At 39.6% G+C, this 24,533-nt stretch overlaps 1 protein-coding gene across 4 annotated transcripts in view; it reads left to right on the top strand.

Annotated features, from left to right (window-relative positions):
• The window catches only part of CSMD1 (CUB and Sushi multiple domains 1), a 2,142,320-nt gene that overhangs the window by 1,813,054 nt on the left and 304,733 nt on the right, over positions 1–24,533 (top strand). For all 4 annotated transcript variants that reach the window (XM_035269622.3, XM_017963591.4, XM_008979004.5 and 1 more), the window contains 4 exons: positions 3,338–3,532; positions 10,624–10,740; positions 13,838–13,951; positions 15,805–15,900. In XM_035269622.3, coding sequence (XP_035125513.3) covers positions 3,338–3,532; positions 10,624–10,740; positions 13,838–13,951; positions 15,805–15,900 — 522 coding nt within the window. The remainder of the gene's footprint in view (positions 1–3,337; positions 3,533–10,623; positions 10,741–13,837; positions 13,952–15,804; positions 15,901–24,533) is intronic.

Raw genomic sequence — 24,533 nt, 5'->3', positions numbered from 1 at the left:
GTAGCAGTGATGTCATTGCATCCAGCCTGTAGCAGTGATGTCATTGCATCCAGCCTGTAGCAGTGATGTCATTGCATCCAGCCTGTAGCAGTGATGTCATTGCATCCAGCCTGTAGCAGTGATGTCATTGCATCCAGCCTGTAGCAGTGATGTCATTGCATGCAGCCTGGAGCAGTGATGTCATTGCATTCAGCCTGTAGCAGTGATGTCATTGCATCCAGCCTGTAGCAGTGATGTCATTGCATCCAGCCTGTAGCAGGGATGTCATTGTATGCAGCCTGGAGCAGTGATGCCATTGGATGCAGCCTAAATCAGTGATGTCATTGCGTCCAGCCTGTAGCAGTGATGTCATTGTATGCATCCTGGAGCAGTGATGTCGTTACATCCATCCTGGAGCAGTGATGCCATTGCATTCATATTGGAGCAGTGATGCCATTGTATGCATCCTGGAGAAGTGATGTTATTTTATGGAGCTTGGAGCAGTGATGTCAGTGCATCCATTCTAGAGCAGTGACATCATTGCAGCCTGGAGGAGTGATGCCACTGCATGCAACCTTGAGCAGTGATGTCATTATATGCAGCCTAGAGCAGTGATGCCAATATATCCATCCTGGAGCAGTGATGCCAATATATCCATCCCGGAGCAGTGATACCATTGCATGTAGCCTGGAGCAGTGATGCCATTGCATGCATTCTAGAGCAGTGATGTTATTGGATCCAGACCAGAGCAAGGGCTGGTGTGGATAGCAAATCAGGTGAAAAATCCAGTTCTTAGGGATGGAAAATAGAAGGGGCACCAGGGCAGTCTTGCTGTTTAACAATTCAGGAGTCTTGGCTGAGGGAATCAACCTGTCCTCCAGTGCGGGAAAGCTCAAAGGTATGCTTAAGTGGAATGGACAAGGACAACACGAAACACACCCTATTATGAAGTCATCTAGTTAGAAAGGCCGACACATTGTAAGCCAAAAAAAGTGCCAGTGATTTATCACTGAACATCCTGAACTGACAACTAAGTAATGGAACTAAAAGATTAGATGCAGTTCATTGGAAAAAAATCCTGCCATGAGAAATCAAAATTAGTGGCATAAAGAAGAAACTTGTGTAAGTGATATTTCATCAAACAGAAAACTTGACTAAAAGAGATTTATAACAAAAAGTGATCAAAAAGGACACAAGGGCAACAGACAGACATATATTAATAGATATATACTGGGAAGTGTTTTATTTTCAATAGGGGAAAATACTATGAACAAGGCCAGTGCTTCTGTTCACTAGATGCTCAGTACATTGTGTTGAATGATTGAATAAAAATTTAAAAAAAATGGAGCAACTTTTATTGTACCTACAGTTTTACTTATTTTTTTCTGTATTTGCTTAATGTGATGTTCTGTGTTGTATATGGGATTTAATTCAGTCATAGAGAATTATCAACACGTTAGCTACCATTTTTAAACATCCAGACGCTTTCCAGTGAAACATTACAGACACTGGGTTCAAGGCACGAAACAGCAAATATGTATAAAATGTGTTTTATATATACTTGTTATATAAATATATAAAATATATACGTATGTATAAATACATATTTGTTATATAAATATACTTTATATATATCATTTAATCTCAAATTCTTAATCAGATGCACAAATTCACATATAAAATCTATATGGAATTAAAGTATGTAATGAACTACAGTTTATTAAATATAACATGTTATAGATTCAATATACATAATATGTATAATAATTAAGTCTGATCACAAGACATCTCTGGTTGATGATGATACATGGATTATTAAAAATACAATTGAAAATATTGAGTAAATACAATTAATCAGGCCTTTTTTTCTTCCTCCAGGGCTTCCCAAAGTTTAGCGTTTTTATTTTTGCTTTTTCCTCATCCTTTATATATAATCTATTTCTAGCATGGTGGTACAGTGTAGGGTTACACACTTTCATTTAGAGATATTTTAGAAGATTAAAAATATTTAGGCTACCAGACAGTAACTGAAATTGACTGTAGAGCAACATGACTCTGAAGAAAAAAGGCTTTATATTTTCACCTGGGAAGAATAAATACTTAATGCAGTCAAAAGCAAATGCCTAATTGCGGGGCCCCAGAATTAGGCAGGTCTCCGCAGGGCGTCTTGGTGGAAGTGACTTAACTTTCCTTGAGTTTTAGATTCTTATCATCCTTTCCTGGTAGAGGTGTCCTGAAGATAAGAATTAAACCAGAAATGCACCCAGTTCAGTGCTTGATACATAATAAGACCTCAACACATTTTAGCAATTATTTAAGGTAGAACTATTGGCTGTTAGTATATTCTGGCACAGTATTTAATAATTATCAGTCAATATATTTTTTCCGCTAAGTTTGATATTTACTCTGTTAAGACTAACAGCAGAAATATGGTAGTAAAAGAGAGAGAACAACCATCCATCTTCATCTTCTAAGTCTGTCTACTGTTATTCGTAAAAGTGCTCTTAACTTTCAGGAACTAAACTGTTTCTGTTTGGAGAAGATAAATTCTTCAGTCTTTTCTGAAAGGTGTGGGGTGATTTTATGTTAATGTGCTTAACGTACCAAAGTTAGAAAATGAACCTCAATTTCTCCAGAGTCAGTTTCTTTGATTCAGTCCTAAAATCCATAACCAAAAAAGGATACATATATAAAAACGTAGCACTATATTTTTATGCAGACGAAGTTAATTATATTCAACTACTCAATTCTGTAATAAAGTCATTCAATTTTGTTGTAAAATACGGTTTTTGAAAAGGAAATATAGTTTTATTAAAAAGGAATTTTCTTATTTTAATTAATAGTTTCACTTGGTCACTAGCCAATCAGCAAATAATTTTGAGCATTTCTTATTTATTCAGGGCACCGTTCTGGGCCCTAAATAACACCATTAAAGAAGCAACCTACTCACATATTTAACTATTCAGAGCATTGTCTTGTTTTCTAATATATTTTTAAAAGGCTCCTGTTATCATTTCATGGATGCAGTATTTTTTTCTTCTGCTTCTTGCCTTGTTTTTCTTTTGTTGTTGTTTTCTTTTCTGAGCTTCTCTTTTTGATTTGTTTGGTTTCTTTCGGTGTCTTTCATATTTGGAGCTTTTCTCAAATGTCTGGTGATCCTCTTACACATGGAGTGAGGAGGCTTGTCAATGGTTGGACTTCACTAGAGTTTATTATTTTAACCCAGAATTCTATACCCAGCCAAAACATCAGTCAAGTGTACCAATATAATAAACAGTTTCAGACATTGAAAAAAAGAACCAACCCAACAATCAAGAATAAGATCCCTGCTCTCATGCAGTTTTCATTTCTTCTGCAGAGAAGCCGCGGGAAGCTTGTTTTGACCCTGGAAATATAATGAATGGGACAAGAATTGGAACAGACTTCAAGCTCGGCTCAACCATCACCTACCAGTGTGACTCTGGCTACAAGATTGTTGACCCCTCATCCATCACCTGTGTGATTGGCACCGATGGAAAACCCTCCTGGGACCAAGTGCTGCCCTCCTGCAATGGTGAGTGCATGCTGGGGTATTTTCTAGAAATACAGCTTTCCTTTCAAATGCAGAATCTCACTGAAGTAATGGTTTCGCATTTCAGCATGTAGTCCTCTAATCAGTGCTGCGGACTGCATAGAGAGCTAGTGTGGAATAAATATCAGGCATTCATTGATCGATCATTTAATACAGCAAGTGTGTTAGCCGTTCTCATAAGTTTCTGGGAGGAACAATAGTTTTCCCTCACCCATACAGTCTGACATTTTTCACTTCTGTTTTTTGTGTGATCTAGACATGTTATTTATAAGAGGTGCTAATTAGCCTTATCTAATTGCTTCTCTCTCTCTCTTTCTCTCTCTCCTTTCTGTCTCTCTACATATAAAATATTTACATCTACATATCTATCTGTATATCTATAAAAAAACTAATATGTATGACATATCCATTTGAATGGATATGTCATTTCCCCCCCAAAAAAATCAACAGTTTATAATTTCTTAGGAATTAAATTAATAAAAACATTGAATTAGCATTTAAGAACAGATGAAACTAACCTCTACAGTGGTAAATGTCAGACAGCAGGTGCCCTGTGGGTGTGAACTGGGGAGAGTGGGAGGATAGACTTCCTGGTTGCTGGCCAAGGCACATATTTTGATCTAGGTGGTGGCTTCACGGGTGTCTCCATGGGTAAAAACTCAAGCTGTGGACCCATGACTTGTCTTACTTTCTGCATGATATGTTTTAAAAAAGAGCAAGAAGAAGGTAGAACTTCATGGATTGTTGCAGAGACATTCATTTCCAGGGTTAAGATAAGTTCAAAGACCATTTCAGTTTGATAAACTGACTTATGAAACAAATGTGTTTTCCTCAAGATAGCCTAATGATGCTCCTGGCACCTTCAGGCCAAATAAGTGTTTTAAAAATTAGTGTATAAGAAACTAAACCAAAGAAACAAAACAAAATAACAAAACTGACTTCCCTGGCATGTTCTGCTATTTCTGTGTTTTAAGTCCATTCTCTTATGACCCTGAGAGCTTTTCAGTTAAGGGAGTACATTTGTCTGGACCCGGCAGTAGTGACTGGAAGAGAGTCAGAACTTAGGCAAGGTGTGGTGGCTCCCATCTGTAATCCCAGCATGCTGGGAGGCCAACGCTGGCAGATCCCTGGACCTCGGGAGTTTGAGACCAGCCTGAGCAACGTGACAAAACCCCGTCTCTACCAAAAGCACAAAACAAAACTTAGCTGGGCCTGGTGGTTCATGCCTGTAGTCCCAGTTACTTGGGGGGTGTGGTTGGAGGGTCACTGGAACCTGGTCAGTGAAGGTTGCAGTGAGCTGAGGTCGTGCTACTGTACTCCAGCCTGGGCAACAGATCGATAGATGGAGAAAGTTATATTTTGTGTTTTAAAAATCATGATATAGGCCAGGTTATGCATCAGTCATTTCTATTCATCTATTTAATTTAAAATTCTGATAGTGTAGTTATTGTGTTACTTGCTTTGGGAGACTTTCCTAAATGGAAGTTATAGAGTCCCTCTTTTCTAAATTTATTAAAAACTAAAATAAGAGGTATACAGGAGCTTAAAATAGAACTCAGCGTTTTTATGAGTGAGCAGGCAGTGAGCCAGAGTGGCTTTGAGGTAAAGAGAGCCCCTGATCTGCCTTTATATCTCAGGACCAAGGCCTCCCTAGTGCCTGCACAGCCCCCAAATCAGGATGGAGCCAAGCCAAGAAGTGGGTGGGACTTGGTGAGAAGGTGGACACAAGGGAGCTGGAAGTCTCTGCCCAGCACCCACCCTTCCCTGCCCTGACCCAGGAGGGGTCCGCACCTCCACACCCTCCTCTCATGCAGCCGGCCTGAGTGCCCCTCGTATCCTGAGTGGCCTGGGCAGTCAGTGCACGCAGGTGGTCCTGGGGTGCCTGCCCTGTGCTCTTGAAGTTGGCCAAGAGCCCCTGTGAGCTGCTCTCTGAGATCCTGAGGGTCTTCCCTTCTGGGTGAGGTGTGGCCAGTGAGGGCAGAGCCAGGCTTATGAGCCAAGGCAGAACTGAAAGGTGTGCCCTTAGGAGTGACCAGATCCTACCTCACCTCCTCCTACCTGTGTCACTCCAGACAAGACACTCAGGGCTGGGAGCAATGACATTCTCCAGGTCACAAGTGTCAGGAAGATAAATTCCACAGGCATAAGGCTTTCCAAAACTAGACAATCTTGATTCTGTATGTCACTGGTTTCAAAAACCATTTTGATGTAACACAGGGCAATGACCTCAATCAATATAACTATTGAGCATGCAACCTCCATCTCTGCAAACATTCCAGGCACTGACCGTCTCAGCAGCTGTGTTATAGACCACATAATTACTACATGAACACAGACATTTACAAAGGTGGAATTTGAGACCAGCCACAGTGGCTCATGCCTGTAACTTCAGCATTTCGAGAGACTGAAGCAGGAGGATTGCTTGAGGCCAGGAGTTCAAGACTAGTCTGGGCAACATAGCAAGACTCCATCTCTACAAAAAAATTCAAATTAGCAGGATGGGGCGGCACATACTTGGGGTTCTAGCTACTCAGGAGGCTGTGGTGGGAGGATGGCTTGACCCCAGGAAGTGGAGGCTGCAGTGAGCCCTGATTGGATCACTGCACTCCAGCGTGGGCAACAGAGCAAGACCCTATCTCAAGAAAAAAATAAAAGATATAATTTTGGGTAAAAATTCTAATTTTATTTGTATCCCAAAAAATGATTTTGAATCCTCTAACATGTTTTTTCCCTGCTTCACATATCTCTTTAGCAATTATATAGAGTCTATCGTGAGAGAGATAAAAGCAGATAGCAAAATTGAGGAAAGGTCATGAATTCTATACTTTTGTTACCTAATAATACATAAGGCATTTAATTTGTATTAAATTCAATTACAGTTGAATTTGTAAGGACTGATAAAACTTTAGCCATAGAAAAAGCATGGCTAAAGTATTAGCAGCATATATCTATACACTTCATATATATGTAGTATATATACACTTTATCCAAATTCCTCCCTATATATACATGGATATATATTTACACACATGTATAGGAATTATACATATATACACACACACTATATATGTACATATATTCACATATATATTCCTGTATATAGGATATGTACATATATACATATTCCTATATATGTATATTCCTATAGATATGTTATATATCTACAACCAAATTTTTAATTAGAGATTGTTTCACTTACCATGTCTGAAGATCTGTGGAGTGGGGTACAGTTTCTTTTACCAGTCATCAAAGAGCATAACTCATGGAACACTGATTTCTCCATATGGGGTATTCTATTTACATGTAAATAAAACTTTATATTCTAAATCTGTGAAGCAGAGATGGTTTCCCTGTAGTGCATCTTGTATCTCTCATGGAGAGCAGCATTTTGTGCATGAATTAATGCCTGTGATTTATTCAGCTCACCAGTTAACCTGGAGGCCTTTTGCTCTTCTTTAAATACTTTAATAGTTTCTGCATTATAGGATGTAGTTGGTGCATTTTGGACTAGTTTGTTTTAGATGCAGTGACCTAATGTTATTTCTGGTTATTCCTCTATTACCTACAAGTTCTGCTTATTGAAGCATTCTGTAGAATTGTAACTGAAATTGAAAGAAAGTAGAGCCCCTTTCATGGGTCAGAATAACTTCTGCTTGCTAGCTTTGTTTTGACTTATTCAGTTTGGTTTTATGTGGTTGCCTTTACCTAGGAAATGTATATATTATAATTAACCAAATGAATAAGCAAGCTTCTTGTTACCGTTAGCAATGAATGCTCCTGTATGTCTTTATTTATTCAGGAAATAATCTGTTTAATATGCTAATTACCAAATAACAAGCATTTATTTATTTTTCTTCTGTTGTTACAGTAAAATAAAATAACTTTTAAGGTAAGAAGCACCATGTCTGTTTCTTAGCTTAGCCCAGTAATGCAGACATAACAATTATTAGGAATTAAGTAAAAATTCTCTCCTTATTTTTCTTTCTCACATAAATATTTGGTCATGTATGAAACATATAATTGTAGTTCTGTGCTCATCTTTCTGATCTGAGGAGGACCATATAGGCACAAGCACCAATTATCAAGGCGGTAAAAGAGAGTCTGGTCAGTTTCCCCTCATTTTATCTTTGACTTTTTTAAAGGGTCCCCTATTATCATAAGGCAGTGCTCTTTTGTTCTTTCCTTGGACCAAGTGTTTCTTTGTACTTATACTTTAAAACATGTATTAATCAGGGTTCTCTAGAGGGACAGAACTAATGGAATAGATACATATATAAAGGAGAGTTTATTAAGCATTAACTCACATGATCACAAGTTCCCACAATAGGCCATTTGCAGGCTGAGGAACACGAGAGCCAGTTCGAGTCCCAAAACTGAAGAACGTGGAGTCTGATATTCAGGGGCAGGGATTGTCCAGCATGGGAGAAAGATGTAGGCTGAGAGGCTAGGCCAGTCTCTCATTTCACATTTTTCTGCCTGGGTGGATTATATCCACCCAGGTTAAGAGTGGGTCTGCCTTCCCCAGCCCACTGACTCAAGTGTGAATCTTCTTTGCAACACCCTCACAGACACACCCAGACCCAGTAGTTTGCATCCTCCAATCCAATCAAGTTGACACTCAGTATTAACCATTACAAAACCTATGACCAGGTGTGGTGGCTCAGGCCTGTAATCTCAGCACTTTGGGAGGCCAAGGTGGGCAGATCGCCAGGTCAAGAGAACAAGACCATCCTGGCCAACATGGTGAAGCCCCGTCTCTACTAAAAATTCAAAAATTAGGTAGGCACGGTGGTGCATGCCTGTAATCCCAGCTACTTGGGAGGCTGAGGCAGGAAAATGACTTGAGCCAGGGAGGTGGAGGTTGCAGTGAATCGAGATTGTGCCACTGCACTGAAGCCTGGCAATAGGGCAAGACTCCCCCTCAAAAAACAAAACAGAACAAAAAACACATATCAGAAGATGTTCGTGATGAGAATTATTTTACCATCACTAATAATTTGAGAATCGAAATTTTGGCCCAGTGATGATGTGTTTGCACTTTTTATTTATACTTCCTGTTTAAAATTTGAAACTAATTTTTTTGTGGAAAAAGATCATTTGTGAAATGATTTGTTTGAATTTTATGTGACTGAGCACAAAGAAAATATATTTTTATTCTTTATATTTGTGCTTTTTAAAAAACTTGAACTTGCAGCTTTTGAGGAAAAAGAAAAGATAGTCCTGACATGACCTGGTTGATTTCATACGGGTAAGGTGGGGAAAAATTCCTGAGTGATATGTCTGCCATGGTAGAGTGAGTGACCCCAGCATTCTCTTGGAAACCTTCAGTTTTACAGTTGAGCTGACAGAAATATCCTCCATCTAAAAGTGAAAATAAAATGTTTCTATCAAAAGTTGTAAACAACTCAATAGAAGTGTTTTAGAGTGTTAATGTGATTTGGAATTAGGACAGTAGCATGAAGGCTGAGCTTAGTTAAGTAAAATCTCTGCTAGCTGATCATGAACAGATCAAAGCTGTCAGATGTCTGAGCTGTTTTCCTTTGACTTTTAGAATACAATTTAAGTTTTTCAAACGATGTAATGCATGGATTCGGGAATTTTCTTGACTAATCATTAACAGGGCGCCTTAACCTTAGCATTACCATATTCTAAGGAGTTTTGTTCATCATAGAAAATGTTATGTCCATCAATTGAGATTTAACATAATGCTGATTAACATTCAAAGGATTAAACATGTTATCTCTAACTTCCTTTTCTTTAAGCCTTGAAAATTGCCACATCAAGAAGAAATGAGCTGTAGAAATGATACAGGAAACCACCACAGCATGTGTATACCTACATAACAATCCTGCACAATCTGCACGTGTAACCCGGAACTTTAATAATAAAAAAATAGAAATAGAACCTTTCTGAAACACTGAAGATAATTCTGAATTCAAATCGGTGACGGTACATCCAAGACAGGAAGGGCCGTCAGGCCACAGCTATCATGGGAGCCATGCAGCAAGCTTTTGGCTGAGTGGCTGCTGTCCTGATTGCTGCTCTAAGGGTCATGGATGAACAGACTTTACCCCTTCTTATGCAAAAATATGAGAAAATGGAGTGTTGGCAATCTAACAACTGGATATCAAATGGCTGGAACTTAGCTGGGTGTCTATTCCATGATACTTTAAAGACTGCTTTGAACATCTGGGCTACAGTGCTTTTCATTTTCTCAGCAAAGTGAAGCCAACGTAAATAAGATAAGTGGGGGAAAATTAAGACCACCCCCACACACACATGCACATAAACATGCATGCACATACACACACAGCGCTGTCTATATTTTACAAACCTTCACTTTGACACCCCCCCCCACACACACACACATAAACATGCATGCACATACACACACAGCGCTGTCTATATTTTACAAACCTTCACTTTGACACCCCCACACACACATAAACATGCATGCACATACACACACAGCGCTGTCTATATTTTACAAACCTTCACTTTGCAGCAACGAGTTCCTTTAGTTTTAAATTGAACTCATAGGAAGAGACCCCCAAAAGCATTAGTAATTTTATGTGTTGCTTCTTTACTTTAACTATAAGCTGAAATGTTAAAACAAACAAAACCGCCTAAAAAAGCAAAACATGTTTCCTTTTAGTCCCATATTGATATAAAAATGATAGAAGACGGAAATAATCTTTGTATCTCTTAAGTTAAGATGAGGATTGACTCTGAACAGACAACTCCAGTGAGACTTTCGGAAATAATTTAGTCATTTGTCTTTATAGAACCTGTGTTGTTATTATTACAGCTGTTTCCCTTATTATTTTAATACACCTGACGCGTGGTCTTCAAAATAATACTAGGTTTTTCTCCTATGTTGAATTACTTCTAATATGGTAGATCTTTGTTTTTCTATTGCTTTGATAGCAATTAAAAACAAGATTTTAACTGACTCGTTTCCTAGGTTTTCAGTCAACGTGCTCAGGTATTTGATAGGTTTCAGCTTTGGCTCACGGATCACCCGTGCTACTCTTATTGCCCAGCACCTAACTCGTGGTCGATTTCATTTTCAGCTCCCTGTGGAGGGCAGTACACGGGATCAGAAGGGGTGGTTTTGTCACCGAACTACCCTCATAACTACACAGCTGGTCAAACATGCCTCTATTCCATAACAGTGCCAAAGGAATTCGGTAAGGATGTCTTTTTATTTTTTAATTCATTGTCATATTTTCTTTTGGGTCATTTTTCTATCATTTGATAAACAAGTATTCTAGCTCTTAGTGAAATAAATCTCATAAAAGCAAGCAAGTTGCATTTAAGCAGCGGGGTTTCCAAACGTATCCCACACAATATCCATTACCATCCTTTTACCAATGTGATATTAAATGCTTACAGTCCCTTCTAGGATTCTGATCCAGAATGATCAGAGAGAATTAATTTGACTTTCTTCTTAAGTTTCTCAAACATCATTCTTTCAGTTGGTGGTTTTTATGAGCAAGGAAGGATTTCTCATAAAGTATCTGGTGGGTCAGAATGCTGTCTGTACATCTGTGCATAAATGGCTCATAAATTCAGTGAATTCAGTACCCAGGTCGTGATGGAAATCACGGCATCCTTGAGCCAACATGTAAGTGCTCAGAGATAGAAAAGCAGGCAGAATCCTGAGTGTGTCACCTGCTGAGCCCTGCTGTTCTATTTCCCTCCTCAACATGGCTCCCAACTTGGGGAAATTTTCCAAAACGACTTCATTTCCAGAAGGGCCTTCCCTGGTGGCTCTGTGCTTCACTTATGCAATGCTTACCGTCCCTCTCTTGACCAGGAAAACTTAGCATGGATTGGATTCTTTTCTGGAGTAAACGAGGTAGTAGCTGTTGTCATCTTAAAGACTATTTCCCTCTTTCCTATAGGAAAATTAAAAATGCTATGTAGTCAAGGTTTTTCCTTACGTTTGTGACAGCAGTTACCCGCTCAGCATATAGAGCAGATAAAAATTCTAATGTTAGACTGTATTTTAGACAGACATTGTTAACATATGACAAGAAAGTTATATGATGGGTGTGAAACTTGCATGTGCATTTGCGTTTTAGGTTGGCCTTCGAGGTCCTTGCCACAGGTGTTTGCATTCCATTCCCTCTGTTTTTTTCTATCCACCCAGTGTTAGCTGAAGTTGACTATTGGCTGCATCTGTCACCTCCCTGTTTTGCTTTTGGTATTCATTTGCTGATATGATTTCTTTTATTCCATCCTTGCACAAATCCTTCCTGAAGGACACTAGTGTTAGTGCCATCCCCACCGTGGAGCACTGACGGTTCCCGCAGCCGAAGCCCCATAGCCCTTTGTTCTCATTGCATTCTCATGATTTCCGGCATCAGGTAGACAGCACTGAACAGCTTTTCCCTGTTGGCAATTGAATTTGCTCACTAGGGCTGCGTGTCAGGGACAGGTTAGAACCCAGGTGAAGGAGGCACCTCAAGGAAGGCATTGGGGCCATCTCCAGAATGAGCTGAGTGTTCCTCCTCCAAAATGAGCTAGGCGTTCCTACAAGATGATTCTTGACATCTTGTACTCAAAATCCATATTCGTCGTGGAAATTTTCAAACACCTTAGAGCATGATAGTCCTGGGACAATGCTAATATCACCTTCCCTCCTCCTTCCTTAGTATCCAGTATGATGTGATTGTCAGCTAAATATTTCTTAAAAAAGAGTAGAAATTATCTATGGATGATTCACTTTTATGACCCACGTTTTTGACCTTCACTATGATAAAAATCTAATGAACTTGGGGAGGTGGTGGGTGGGTTAGGATGGTATGAGCAAGATCTGTAGAGAAATTAAGTCCTCTCCCTCTCTAGTTTCTGAAAAAAAAGTTTTTAGAGCGTTTCATCTATTGGGAAAATTCACCTAGCTTACATGCCTTCTTTGTGTTTTCCTCTGGGAAATTATAAAATCTTAAAAGACAAGTTATATTAGATATGTGTGTATGGATTCAGTTACACAAATGTATGTGTGTTTATCTGTACACACATGCGCACACACACCGTTACAGTTAGATGACTTCCATCCTGCTAGTACACACTGTTACAGTTAGATGACTTCCATCCTGCTAATACACACTGTTACAGTTAGATGACTTCCATCCTGCTAATACAGTAATTCTTTCCGTTGGAATTCTGACACACTCAACTACTGCTCACACCTCTGTTTCTTGTTCATAATGGTTTAGAATGATTGTAGTGAAAATCTTACACATAATTAAGAAAAGGATTCGTTGTTCATTGCTTGTAAATATATACCAAATCACAGGTTTTTCTGCATGTTTAAAGGTCCTCTGTATCATTGGTTTCAATACACAAGCATTAGTTAAATTTGAAGTTGTAAAGCATGTAGTTACGTTTTACTTGGAGGACGTGTGTTTGCAAAACTTGCATAATCTGTAAGATAAAACTGTAGAGTGAAAAGAAGCAAGCAGTTCCTGTTATATGCTGCAAAATCAAGTGTGTAAGTCAGTTTTTATGAATATGGTGATGTATCAATATGAATTTGGCATTATAACAACCTTTTGTGAGGAATTTTAAATTCCTCATTAACTCATCATGAGGCTTGATCTTTTGCTTATTTTTCATTGAATAAAATGTCACTAAATATTTAAAAATACATGGAAGCCTTTACGGATTTTCTTTCTTTTCTTCCTTTTTTTTTTTGTTTTGTTTTGTTTTTGGTGGAGTCTTGCTCTGTCGCCTAAGCTGGAGTGCTCTGGCATGATCTTGGCTCCACCTTCCAGGTTCAAGCGATTCTCCTGTCTTGCCCTCCCAAGTCCATGTGATTACAGGCACCTGCCACCATGCCCTGCTAATTTTCGTATTTTTAGTAGAGACAGGGTTTCACCATGTTGGCAGGACTGGTCTCAAACGCCTGACCTCAAGGTGATCCACCTATCTTGGCCTCCCAAAGTGCCACGTGTGAGTCACCACACCCAACCCAGATATTCTTAATGTTGTGTTTATTAAAAACAAAAACTTGCCTTGTTTAATGTTCAAATTTGAAAGAGAACAGTATTTTTTTTCTTTTATTAAATACCAGAAGTCAAGAAGCAAAGTAAAATAGTTTCATCAACTGAAAAGTTAGAAAGCAGAAAAACTAAGTTAATATTTATTTTTTTACCAGATTCCAAGGATAAAGATCCTTTGGGGCAAATAATAGATACGTAGTAAAACCAAAAAGCTGCATTTAGTTTTCTGAGAGCATCTCGTGCCAACATTCCACCTCTTATTTCTCTTACTTTTTAGTGGTTTTCGGACAGTTCGCCTATTTCCAGACAGCCCTGAATGATTTGGCAGAATTATTTGATGGAACCCATGCACAGGCCAGACTTCTCAGCTCCCTCTCTGGGTCTCATTCAGGTAAGTCTCGAAACATGTTGCTCTTGATTTGGTTTAGACAGGTGGGGGATTACTATTTAACTTGTCTATTTTTTCTGCTTTGCTCTGAGTCATGAGAAATGTAATCACACGTATGCACGCAAACACACATGAATGAGCCCCTATGAAACATGAGATGCTATTTCACAAATTATTTTCATCTCATTCTTACCCCTAAAATCACATTTAGAAGTCCGTCTCCAACAAACGCTGTTGACACCCAATATCCTTACTTCGAGTTATGAATAGTATTCTGTCGTTTTAATGTAGCACAATTTAATCCCACTTTTAATTGATAACTTACCTCTTATTTGTACCGATACATTTTCATCATTTACTAAGTAAATTTGGTACTAAGTACGTTTACTAAGTAATTTGCCTAGTAATCTCTATGCATTACAAGCTTAATTAAGGTTAAGAGTTGGTTATTTCCAGGTTTTCACTATTTCATTATTACCTAAAAGTTTTAAGACCTTTATTTTGTTATTTTCTACTGACGTTCAATGATGGATCTAAGAATACATCAGTCTGGGCATGGCGGCTCATGCTTTAATCCCAACAGTTTGGGAGACCAAGGTGAGTGGACCACGTGAGGTGAGGAGTTCAAGACCAGCCTGACCAACATGGTGAAATCCCATCTCTCCTAAAAATACAAAAATTAGCCAGGCCTGGTGGTGGGCACCTATAATCTCAGGTACTTGGAAGACTAAAGCAGGAGAATCCCTTGATCCTGGGAGGCAGAAGTTGTAGTGAGCCGAGATTGCACCACTGCCCTCCAGCCTGGGCAGCAGAGCGAGACTGTCAGAAAAAAAGAAAGAAAGAAAATGTTAAATATGTTGATTATTAGCAACACATTGCCCTCTGAAAAGCTTATGCCAGTTCACACACCTCTCACCAGTGCTTGAGACAGACTCTTCCATATTTTATGCATACTTTTATTTATTTATTTATTTCTATTATTTGTTTTTTTGAGATGAAGTCCTACTCTGTTGCTCAGGCTTGAGTACAGTGGCACCATATTGGCTCACTGTAACCTCCGTCTCCCAGGTTCAAGGGATTCTCCTGCCTCAGCCTCCTGAATGCCTGTGCATGCACCACTATGCCTGGCTAATTTTCATATTTTTAGTAGAGACAGGTTCCCCCATGTTGGCAAGGCTGATCTCAAACTCCTGGCCTCAAGTGATCTGCCATCTTTGGCCTCCCAAAGTGTTGGGATTATAAGTGTGAGCCACTGCACTCAGCCTATAGTACTTTTAGAGACTAAAAATATACCTCAGAAGGCCTTTCCTGAATCCTTTAATTTTTTTTTTTTTTTTTTTTTGACTGCGTTTTGCTCTTGTTACCCAGACTGGAGTGCAATGGCGCGAGATCGGCTCACCGCAACTTCCACCTCCTGGGTGCAGGCAATCCTCCTCCTCTTTTTTTAAAAAAATCCACTTTGGATTCAATTACTTTTTTAAAAATTTAAGTAAAATTCTTTTCATTTTAACTAAAATCAAATTAAGGTGATTCTGAGCAAGTGGTTCACCGTTTACTTCCATCTTCTGTATTATCATAGGGCAGCCATTAGTGCTTTCTTCAAAGGAAACAGAAAATGAAATAATGATCACAATATATTTTGATCAAATGCACTGCCTACTCATGCCTAGGCCAGAGTTTTCAAATCTTTATGAAAACAACATATTTGTGTCTTAAACCAGAAAGTGGAAATGTTTTAAAAGTTCAAAGAATAAATGTGAAATTTCCAGTTTATTGCCATTATCCAAAATACTATTATCTTCTACAGTGCTATGCATTTTCTGAATCCCATTTATTATCTCTGTTTTCATTTCTAGGTGAAACGTTGCCCTTGGCTACTTCAAATCAAATTCTGCTCCGATTCAGTGCAAAGAGCGGTGCCTCTGCCAGGGGCTTCCACTTCGTTTACCAAGGTAAAAGCCACTCCATGTGTCACTGCGGCCTTGCCTAACACCCACACAGTGCTCTTCTCAGACACAGCACTCAAAGCATCTCAGTTGCATTTTTGTAATATTTAAGGAGTTGAAGGTGTTCATATGTATATAATAAGATTATTTAATAAAAATATCACAGTTTTAGGCTGGGCTTGGTGGCTGACACCTGTTATTCCAACACTTTGGGAGGCAAAGATGGGTGGATCACCTGAGGTCAGGAGTTCCAGACCAGCCTGGCCAACGTGATGAAACCCCATCTCTACTGAAAATACAAAATAAGCCGGGCACGTGGAGCATGCCTGTAATCTAATCCCAGCTACTTGGAGGGCTGAGGCAGGAGAATCTCTTGGACCCGGGAGGCTGAGGTTGCAGTGAGCTGAGATTGTGCCATTGCACTCCAGCCTGGACAAAAAGAGCAAAACTCCACTCAAAAAAAAAAATATTTTTTGACAGTTGAAACTCATATTTCTACTACAAAAGCACAATAATGTCTCATTTACTAGGTAGTGTAAGGGAATCCATATTGATCGTACTACCTTTCCAAAGCTCTTCACCTCTTGTAAGATGACTTTTAATACAATATTTTATCTAATTAAGTATTTTGTAATAGTTTAGATCTTAGTAACAATATATGAAATATATTTAAAATGCATTATACAATTTTACATTTATTGTAAATAGTAAGCTTAAAGGGCTAACAAAAAACAAAATATCACACGTGCATCTCTTATCCTAACGCAATACCTATTTTGTTTTGTGCGTGTTTTATTTACTTTTGGCACTTTTACCCCTTTATATTTATTTTTTTTACTTAAGCCTTATTTAAAATATCTGATATTGCTCAAAGATTCTGAAAAGGAAGCAGTTTTCTGCTGATATAGTTTACTTTTGTTTCGTGTATTAATTATGGGAACTTGAGAAAATCACCATGTAAACTGTTGATACACTTTTGGAAGCTTGACGTAAGTCTTTGGGTGGAACCTGTCCTGAGTGTAATGACAGACCACGTCTGGAGATAAACTCTGTGTTCAGAAGTAAGGGGCAGTATTTAGTTTTCTAGGTCTCAGTTTTGCTGGAGGCTGGAGATACTACTGGCCACTCTCAAATGTTTTCTTCAGAAATGGAGGAAAATCTTTTCGTAGCAATGGTTTCTTTCCTTTAGTAAGGATTCCTTCGGAAAACATTACTGATAGCATTACATTTTTCAAAAAAAATGAATTATAACAGTGTCATATTATTTATAAACCATTTCTAAGTATCTCACATTGCAAAATTCATGATCTCTGGGAGGCCGAGGCGGGTGGATCACGAGGTCAATAGATCAAGACCATCCTGGTCAACATGGTGAAACCCGTCTGTACTAAAAATACAAAAAAATTAGCTGGGCACGGTGGCGTGTGCCTGTAATCCCAGCTATTCGGGAGGCTGAGGCAGGAGAATTGCTTGAACCCAGGAGGCAGAGGTTGTGGTGAGCCAAGATCTTGCCATTGCACTCCAGCCTAGGTAACAAGAGCAAAACTCTTGTCTCAAAAAAAAAAAAAAGAAAAATTCATGACCTCAAAACAGTTGAGTATAAAAAGCCTTCAGTTTTCAGCAATGAGATAATTTAAAGAGTAATGGGAAAAGAATGAGTTAACCAGGAAACAAAGATCTCTCTGATCCTGTGTTAGTGGCCATTGAATGAAGGGAGATGCTGATGCATTAAAAGGAGTTATGTTGTTATAAGGTACATCTTTTATTAAAATGTACATAATCGCCCAGTATTTTCTTGAAAATAGACTTTATTACAGAGTGGCTTGTTGAAGCATCCTGTCACTTGCTACAACTGATTTTGTTTAAATAAATTCTATCTCACTTTGCAAGAACAGAATCATGTTTAGACCAAAGTTTGTGAGATATGTAAAGAAACTGGGATACCTAAACATTTTTTCTCCGGGAAATACTCCTTTGATGGACCTTGTCTGTCTTTATGAGGGGCTTTCTTTGGTTTCTAATGAAGATTATAAAATATATCATATCATTAGGTAACATATTACATGCAAATATCCTGATGTTTTATATTCAAACATTGTCATTTGAAGGCATGTATTTTAAAAATCATGCTATTTAAAGTAAGAGATTATCACCAAAATGTTAAAGATACAGAGACGTAGAAAAGAACATCATTTATGGAGGAAATTGATTTTCCTTGTGCTCAAGAATATATAATGATTCTAGCATCCTTAATATTTTATAAAATTCTAATATACCTCCTTCTCTTGATTTGTTCCTGCTAGTGTGCTTATGCAAAAAAATTGATGTCTTTTTATGAAAACTAAGGTTTTTTGGAATTAAAGAACTAGAATCATAAATGCAACTTACATATTGCTCAGTAGCAATAACTTTTTAATCCATATGAAAAGTTAAATTGAACATTGAGTCTTGAGACAGTAGTTACATTGAAGCCTAAAATTATTTGAACGCTATTATATAAAAACTTTCTGAATACTGCTTTCTCACACCACTTACAGCTTCATTCTTTCATAAATTATTACAGCTTCAGATTGCAGAGACTTTACGATGTCCATGGTTATAGGATATCTAACCCCTGTTAACAGGCACAGTTCTGTTATAAAGAGCCGCTGGGGACTGCAGGGAAACATGTTTGCAGCAGCGTCAGGGTGCAAAAGTCGTGCGTGAGACTCCAGATATGCATAGATCATGGTCTCTAGCCCTCTGCTCTCCGCCTCTCCATGTCATTCTGGTTTATGATGTCAAGACATGATTAATGATGATGTTACCATCTTTCTGAACTTGTGAAGAAATGTTAGTATACAGGCTTTCTAATGCACTGTTCTAGTTAACCTATGCATTTGCTGGGTTTTTGTTTGTTTCCCACACTGCTGGGAGTAGAAGGGTACATTTGGAGAGCTTGAGAGAAGGTGTGAGTTAGGTCATGGGGCACCGCGGGGAAGGCTGTGGCGAGTGACCCTTCAGGATGAAACACTGGATAACCCTTCAGCATGGATGTATCCATGGCGAGCCTGCACTTGGAAGCAGCTGCTCTTTGGTTTGTTGCCACTGAATGAACCGGCATGGTCATTATCCACTCCGCCAGGAATGAAGCACTCCCTGGTCTCCAGTTACTTAAGGAGTGGCATGGAGACCGAGATAAGTGACCTTGTATTACCAGCCTGATTCAGTGACAGTGGAGCACTGTTTGCAGCTGCGGCTCAGGTATGAGTCCTGCCAGCCCAGCCTTTCATCCCCGTCTGAATCAGCAGCCACTTCCTCAGCTGTGATATAATCAAATAGAATTTAGAAGCAAAAGCTATGGTGAAGCTGGTATGAAAAGAAATTTCATTATTCCCCTCCCAAAGTATAAGAGTATCTGTAATCGTTGTGTTACCACAAAGGGGTCTCAATCCAGACCACAGGAGACGGTTCTTGGATCTGTCACAAGAAAGAATTGGGGAGAGTCCACAGAGTAAAGTGCAAGGTAGTTTCTTAGGAAAGTAAGGAATAAATGGCTGTTCCTTAGAGTAGCGGCCTGGGCCACTCAGCTCCTTAGACCTGCTCTTATTTCTTGATTAGATGCTAAATGAGGAGCGGATTATTCACGAGTTTTTGGGAAAAGGGGTAGGCAATTCCTGGAACTGAGGGTTTCTCCCCTTTATAGACCCTTTAGGGTAACTTCCTGACATTGCCATGGCATTTGTAAATTGTCATGGCACTGATGGGAGTGTCTTTTGGCATATAATACTAATGCATTATAATTAGCATATAATGAGCAGTGGGGATGAGCAGAGGTCAGTTTAGTCACCATCTTGGTTTTGGTGGATTTTGACCAGCTTCTTTACAGCGTGCTTTTATCATCAAGGTCTTTGTGACCTGTACCTTGTGCTGACCTCCTGTCTCATCTTGTGACTTAGAACACCTGACCTCCTGGGAATTTAGCTAGTAGGTCTCAGGCTCATTTTGCTTAGCCCCTATGGAAGATGGAGTCACTCTGGATCAAACACCCCTGAGAGTGTTAATATCTTAACTCTGAACCATGATAACATTTTTCCCTGCATAAGAAAGCTTTCTTGAAGGACATAGGAGATACATAATTCTTGGTTTTAAACATCGAACATGTTCAACTTTGTACATTTGCTTTTTGGCATCATGCAGAAAGTGTTTCATACCTGTTTTTTAGCTCCCGGGAATTCTCTGAGTGTTCACAGTGGAGGGGACTCCTGTAGCCTTCCCTCTGCTTTATGAGTTCCCTGGCCTTGTACCACCAAGCAGGGACCTGCAGAACCTGCATGATTGGCTGTGGTTTTACACATTTAGGAATCTTTGCCATTTCACAGAAAATATGTTAAACTGAAAGTCAGCATAGTCTTAGGACAATGCAGAAGCCAAACATCACACAATCTGTTACTTAGTAAGTCCAGCACAGCCTGCTTCTTCCAGGATGAGAAGTGGCCACTGATTCTATGCTATTCAGTAATTACATTGCGTTTAGAGACTTCGCCATTGGCCGGTATTTCTTGTCTTTCAACATTAGAATCAATCTGCACAACAACAGAGGCCAAGGGAGGCAGAGCCTACATCCCTCTCTTCCTTCCTGCTTCCTCCAAGGCGCCTGTGGATTTAAGGCAGGGTGGTCACAGCTTCTGCACCCTTCAGAGGTGCATGATTGACTGTGCCTCCGTAAACCTTCATGTTGGAGAGCACCTCATCAGTTTCGCTTTCCTCAGGTGTCTTATGTTTATGAGTGGCTGCGTTCCTAGAGAGCCTGCTTCTCTTATTTGGTTCAGTGCAGAATTCAATGCCGCCTTTATTTCCTTCCAGGAAACATACTGACACCAAAATTAGTAACCTGTAAGGATTTACTGTGCCTTTCAAAGGGAAAAGGAAACCATATTTGTATATTGAACCTCCTCTGCGGTGCCCAGCTTATAAATGTCTATCGGCCAGGACTTTCTCTTTCCAAGTCATGTTTTCAGGGTCTCCGTCCCCAGCCTGGGTTGTCCTTTCCCTGGCTCCTCACCTGAAGCAGCACCCGCATCCCAGGCTCAGGAGCTCAGGGCTTTTTTTCTTCCAGGGTCTTCTCCTGGAAGGATTTGGTCTCTTTAGATTTTGTGGAAATATAGTTAATTAGGCCAGGCATGGTGGCTCCTGCCTGTCATCCTAGCACTTTGGGAGGCCAAGGCCAGCAGATTGTCTGTGCTTAGGAGTTCGAGACCAGCCTGGCCAACATGGTCAAACCTTATCTCTATGAAAAATACAAAAAAAAGAAAAAAAAAATGGCGGAGTGTGGCGGCATGTGCCTGTAGACCCAGCTAATTGGGAGGCTGAAGCAAGAGAATTGCTTGAATCCAGAAGTGGAGGTTACAGTGAGCCTAGATTGCTCCACTGTACTCCAGCCTGGGCAATAGAATGAGACTTGGCCTCATACACACAAAAAATAAATAATAATAATAATAAATCATATGGTCTCCTGAAAATAAACAGAGCTATAAACACAGCATTTTTATTTTCTCACAGAAAAAATCTTTTCCTACCCAGTAGTGTGGATGGGAAAGATGTAGATTAGGTTTGTTTTCTTGAGGTCCTTTCTGGGCAGGCAGACACATGTTGTGATTGATTTTTCTCTTTTTCTTCTTTTAGGTAGCATGAATTTTAAGGCTTAGTTGGTTTTCCATGTTAAAAACTCATATTTCTATCAAGCAGTTATAAAATGCGCACATATTGCACAAATAAGAGTGAATGTAAAATTTTGCCTGCAGTTCAATGATATCTGTTTTAATTCATTGACTAGTAGTGGCTTGTCAAACCTGATTTCTCAACCATGAGAGAGTAATGATTTTCAGACAGAAAATATCCCTGAGTCACTAAATCGAAAAGAAAGCTGCTTCACTTAGGGATCACAAGTGAATCCTGCATGCATTTGGATGTGTTTTATTATCCTTGTGGTTTTCACATCGACTGTCACAGGGGCAGTAAAGGAGCAGCACATATCTGTGGCTTAGAGCATTGGTGGTGTTGGCGTGATCAGAAAACCTGTCGCACTGTGCTTCCAGCTTTTCCCCTGACGGGTGTGCACGCGTTGGCAGTGCTTCCCACGTTCAGCACCGCCAAAGCCCCAGAGGGGGACTTCCTGTCTCCAAAGAAACGCGGGTGTCTGGCCCGAGAAGTCAGTCATTTTGTTGACCACCCTCCGTTCCAGGCTGACCTCATTCCTGCTCACTTTTCCACTGGACTGATTTCAATTTTGCTTCACAGCAGTGTGAAACATTTACTAAAAGACAGAGAATAATGACGATAGAGAATAGAATTTCTCTCCGATGCTGTCTGAAACGTCCAGGTGAAGGGGCAGAGCCAGAGGACTGGCAGAGAAGAGGGAGAGCCCTGTCTGATTTCCATCCACCTCCTTCACCGCCATTCCGTGGGGGCGTGATGCCTCAGTCCCACTGCTCCTCCCTGTGCTACTTTCTCAAATACTCAAAACTGCTCTCTCCACTTTCCAAACTTCTTCCTCTAAAAAAATTCTTTTGAAATTTTATTCAGATGCGGGTGTTATTCATTTATTGTCATTTCCTTGAAAATAGAACAGTGTAAAGTTCATGAAGAAAGTTAACAGTGACTTGTGTCCAAATGACCCTTGGTGCTGTATTTCTCTTTATTTTGGGGCCTTGGGTTGATAATGACACCCTGTATCTCTCAAATATACAGATATATTTGTATAGCTCTCAAATATACAAGTGAAAGGTGCAATATCTGAGGCCTCTTAGACAAGTAGAACCTTTGCTGCAATAGCAGGCGTTTTCTAAGTAATCCAGCGAAAGTAGAAAAACTACCACTGGCAATAGTTCTGCATTGTTTAGAATATCCTTGAGGTGATTGTGGAAGCCTCTGTGGGAGATAGACAGATACGTATATTGCCATTATTCAAGTCTACCAAATACTCAGGCATTCAAACATGACAAAAACCAATTTCAAAGAATATTTTGTTAAATGGATTGAACATCCCTAAGGTGAATATCCAAAGTCCAGAACGCTCCAAAATCTGAAATATTTTGAGCACCAACATGACTCCACAAATGAAAAATTCCACACCTGACCTCATGTGATGGACAGATCACAATAGAAAGTGCTGTCAACACTCACGCACAACATTACGTAAAATATTTTATTTATATTTTAAATGCATGCACATTATTTAAAATATTTTATTTAGATTTTAAAATGCAGAATATTGTATAAAATGGTGGCCTACTGGAAGTTCTCTGCAGTGCCGAGGAGCTGCTTCTGGTGCTACTGTCCAGGTTACGTAAATCCCTCTGGCTCGTGACCCATTTAAAGGGCACCTTGTTTTATGGGAAACGATTGAGTAGTAGCTAAACTCTAACATGAAGCACCTCATCACCTTAGCGAGGATAAAGCACGTGTATAAGCTGTATATTAGACAGAAATGAATTTCATGTCTAGGCTTGCGTCCTATCCCTAAGACGTGTCATTATGTTTATGCAAATATTCCCAAATCTAGAAGAATTTAAAATCTGAAACACCAGACATTTCAGATAAAGGATACTAGACCTGTAATAGAATACTATAGTTATTCTGTATTTCATTTTTAGCTTGGAAAAGAGTGATTCGGATAAATCGTTAATTATTTTCCGCATCATTGCTCATAAAAGGTAGACGCTTTTATGAACTTTGCCTTCTGATAGAAAATACCTCAACGCCGAATTGGGATGTCGTTTAATCAAAATAATCTGCCAATTTCCATGGAACTGCTTCCCCAGCAGCAGTTACGCAAATTATGTCTGTCGTCGTTCTGGTTCAATGAAACAATACATAAATAAAACAGATTCCAGTTGTTAGAAAAAGCTGTGGGAATACAGAAGGATTGTTTTAAGAGAAAATGAGTGCATGAGCACTTTCCGTTAAAGGACTGTGCATTTGGTTTAAGAAATACAGGGACTGGGAAGAACGGAATCCCAGAGACAGAACCTAAACACTGTCTTTTTTATCGCAGAGGACAAAAACAAAATACGCAACTTTTGAAGTGCATAACTGTTTTCAGAGTTTGCCTGGTGTGACGGACCCCTTAGGCAGTTGAAGTATTTTTTCATCTTTATCTCACACCCCTTTTGATAAACAGGACTATCTCCTGTAGGTGATAATCCCTGCCATACAGCCTGAGTAGTTATCTCACCCCCTGCCTTGCACTGATACTCACCTGTCCATACGCACCAGGCAAAGACCATGAGACACACATGCACCATTCCACATACTTAGGTTTTCACTTGCTGTAGCAATGAAGGCCACCTGTTATTATAGAACCCAGGAAAGTCTCATTAAGAGAGAACTGGAGAGGCTTAGGTTTTTATTATTTTTTATTACTTTTTGGACACGGAGTCTCAATCTGCCACCCGGGCTGAAGTGCAGTGCGACTCTCCTGCCTCAGCCTCCTGAGTAGCTGGGATTGTAGGTGCCTGCCACCACACCTGGCTAATTTTGTGTGTTTTTAGTAGAGACAGGATTTCACCATGTTAGCCAGGCTGGTCTCACACTCCCGACCTCAGGTGATCTGCTCGCCTCGGCCTCCCGAAGTGCTGGGATTACAGGTGTGAGCCACC

The sequence above is a fragment of the Callithrix jacchus genome, chromosome 13, assembly GCF_049354715.1.
Source record: "Callithrix jacchus isolate 240 chromosome 13, calJac240_pri, whole genome shotgun sequence".
NCBI lineage: Eukaryota > Metazoa > Chordata > Mammalia > Primates > Cebidae > Callithrix > Callithrix jacchus.
The sequence above is the reverse complement of the archived record's forward strand: the minus strand, read 5'-3'. Positions and strand labels throughout refer to the sequence as shown.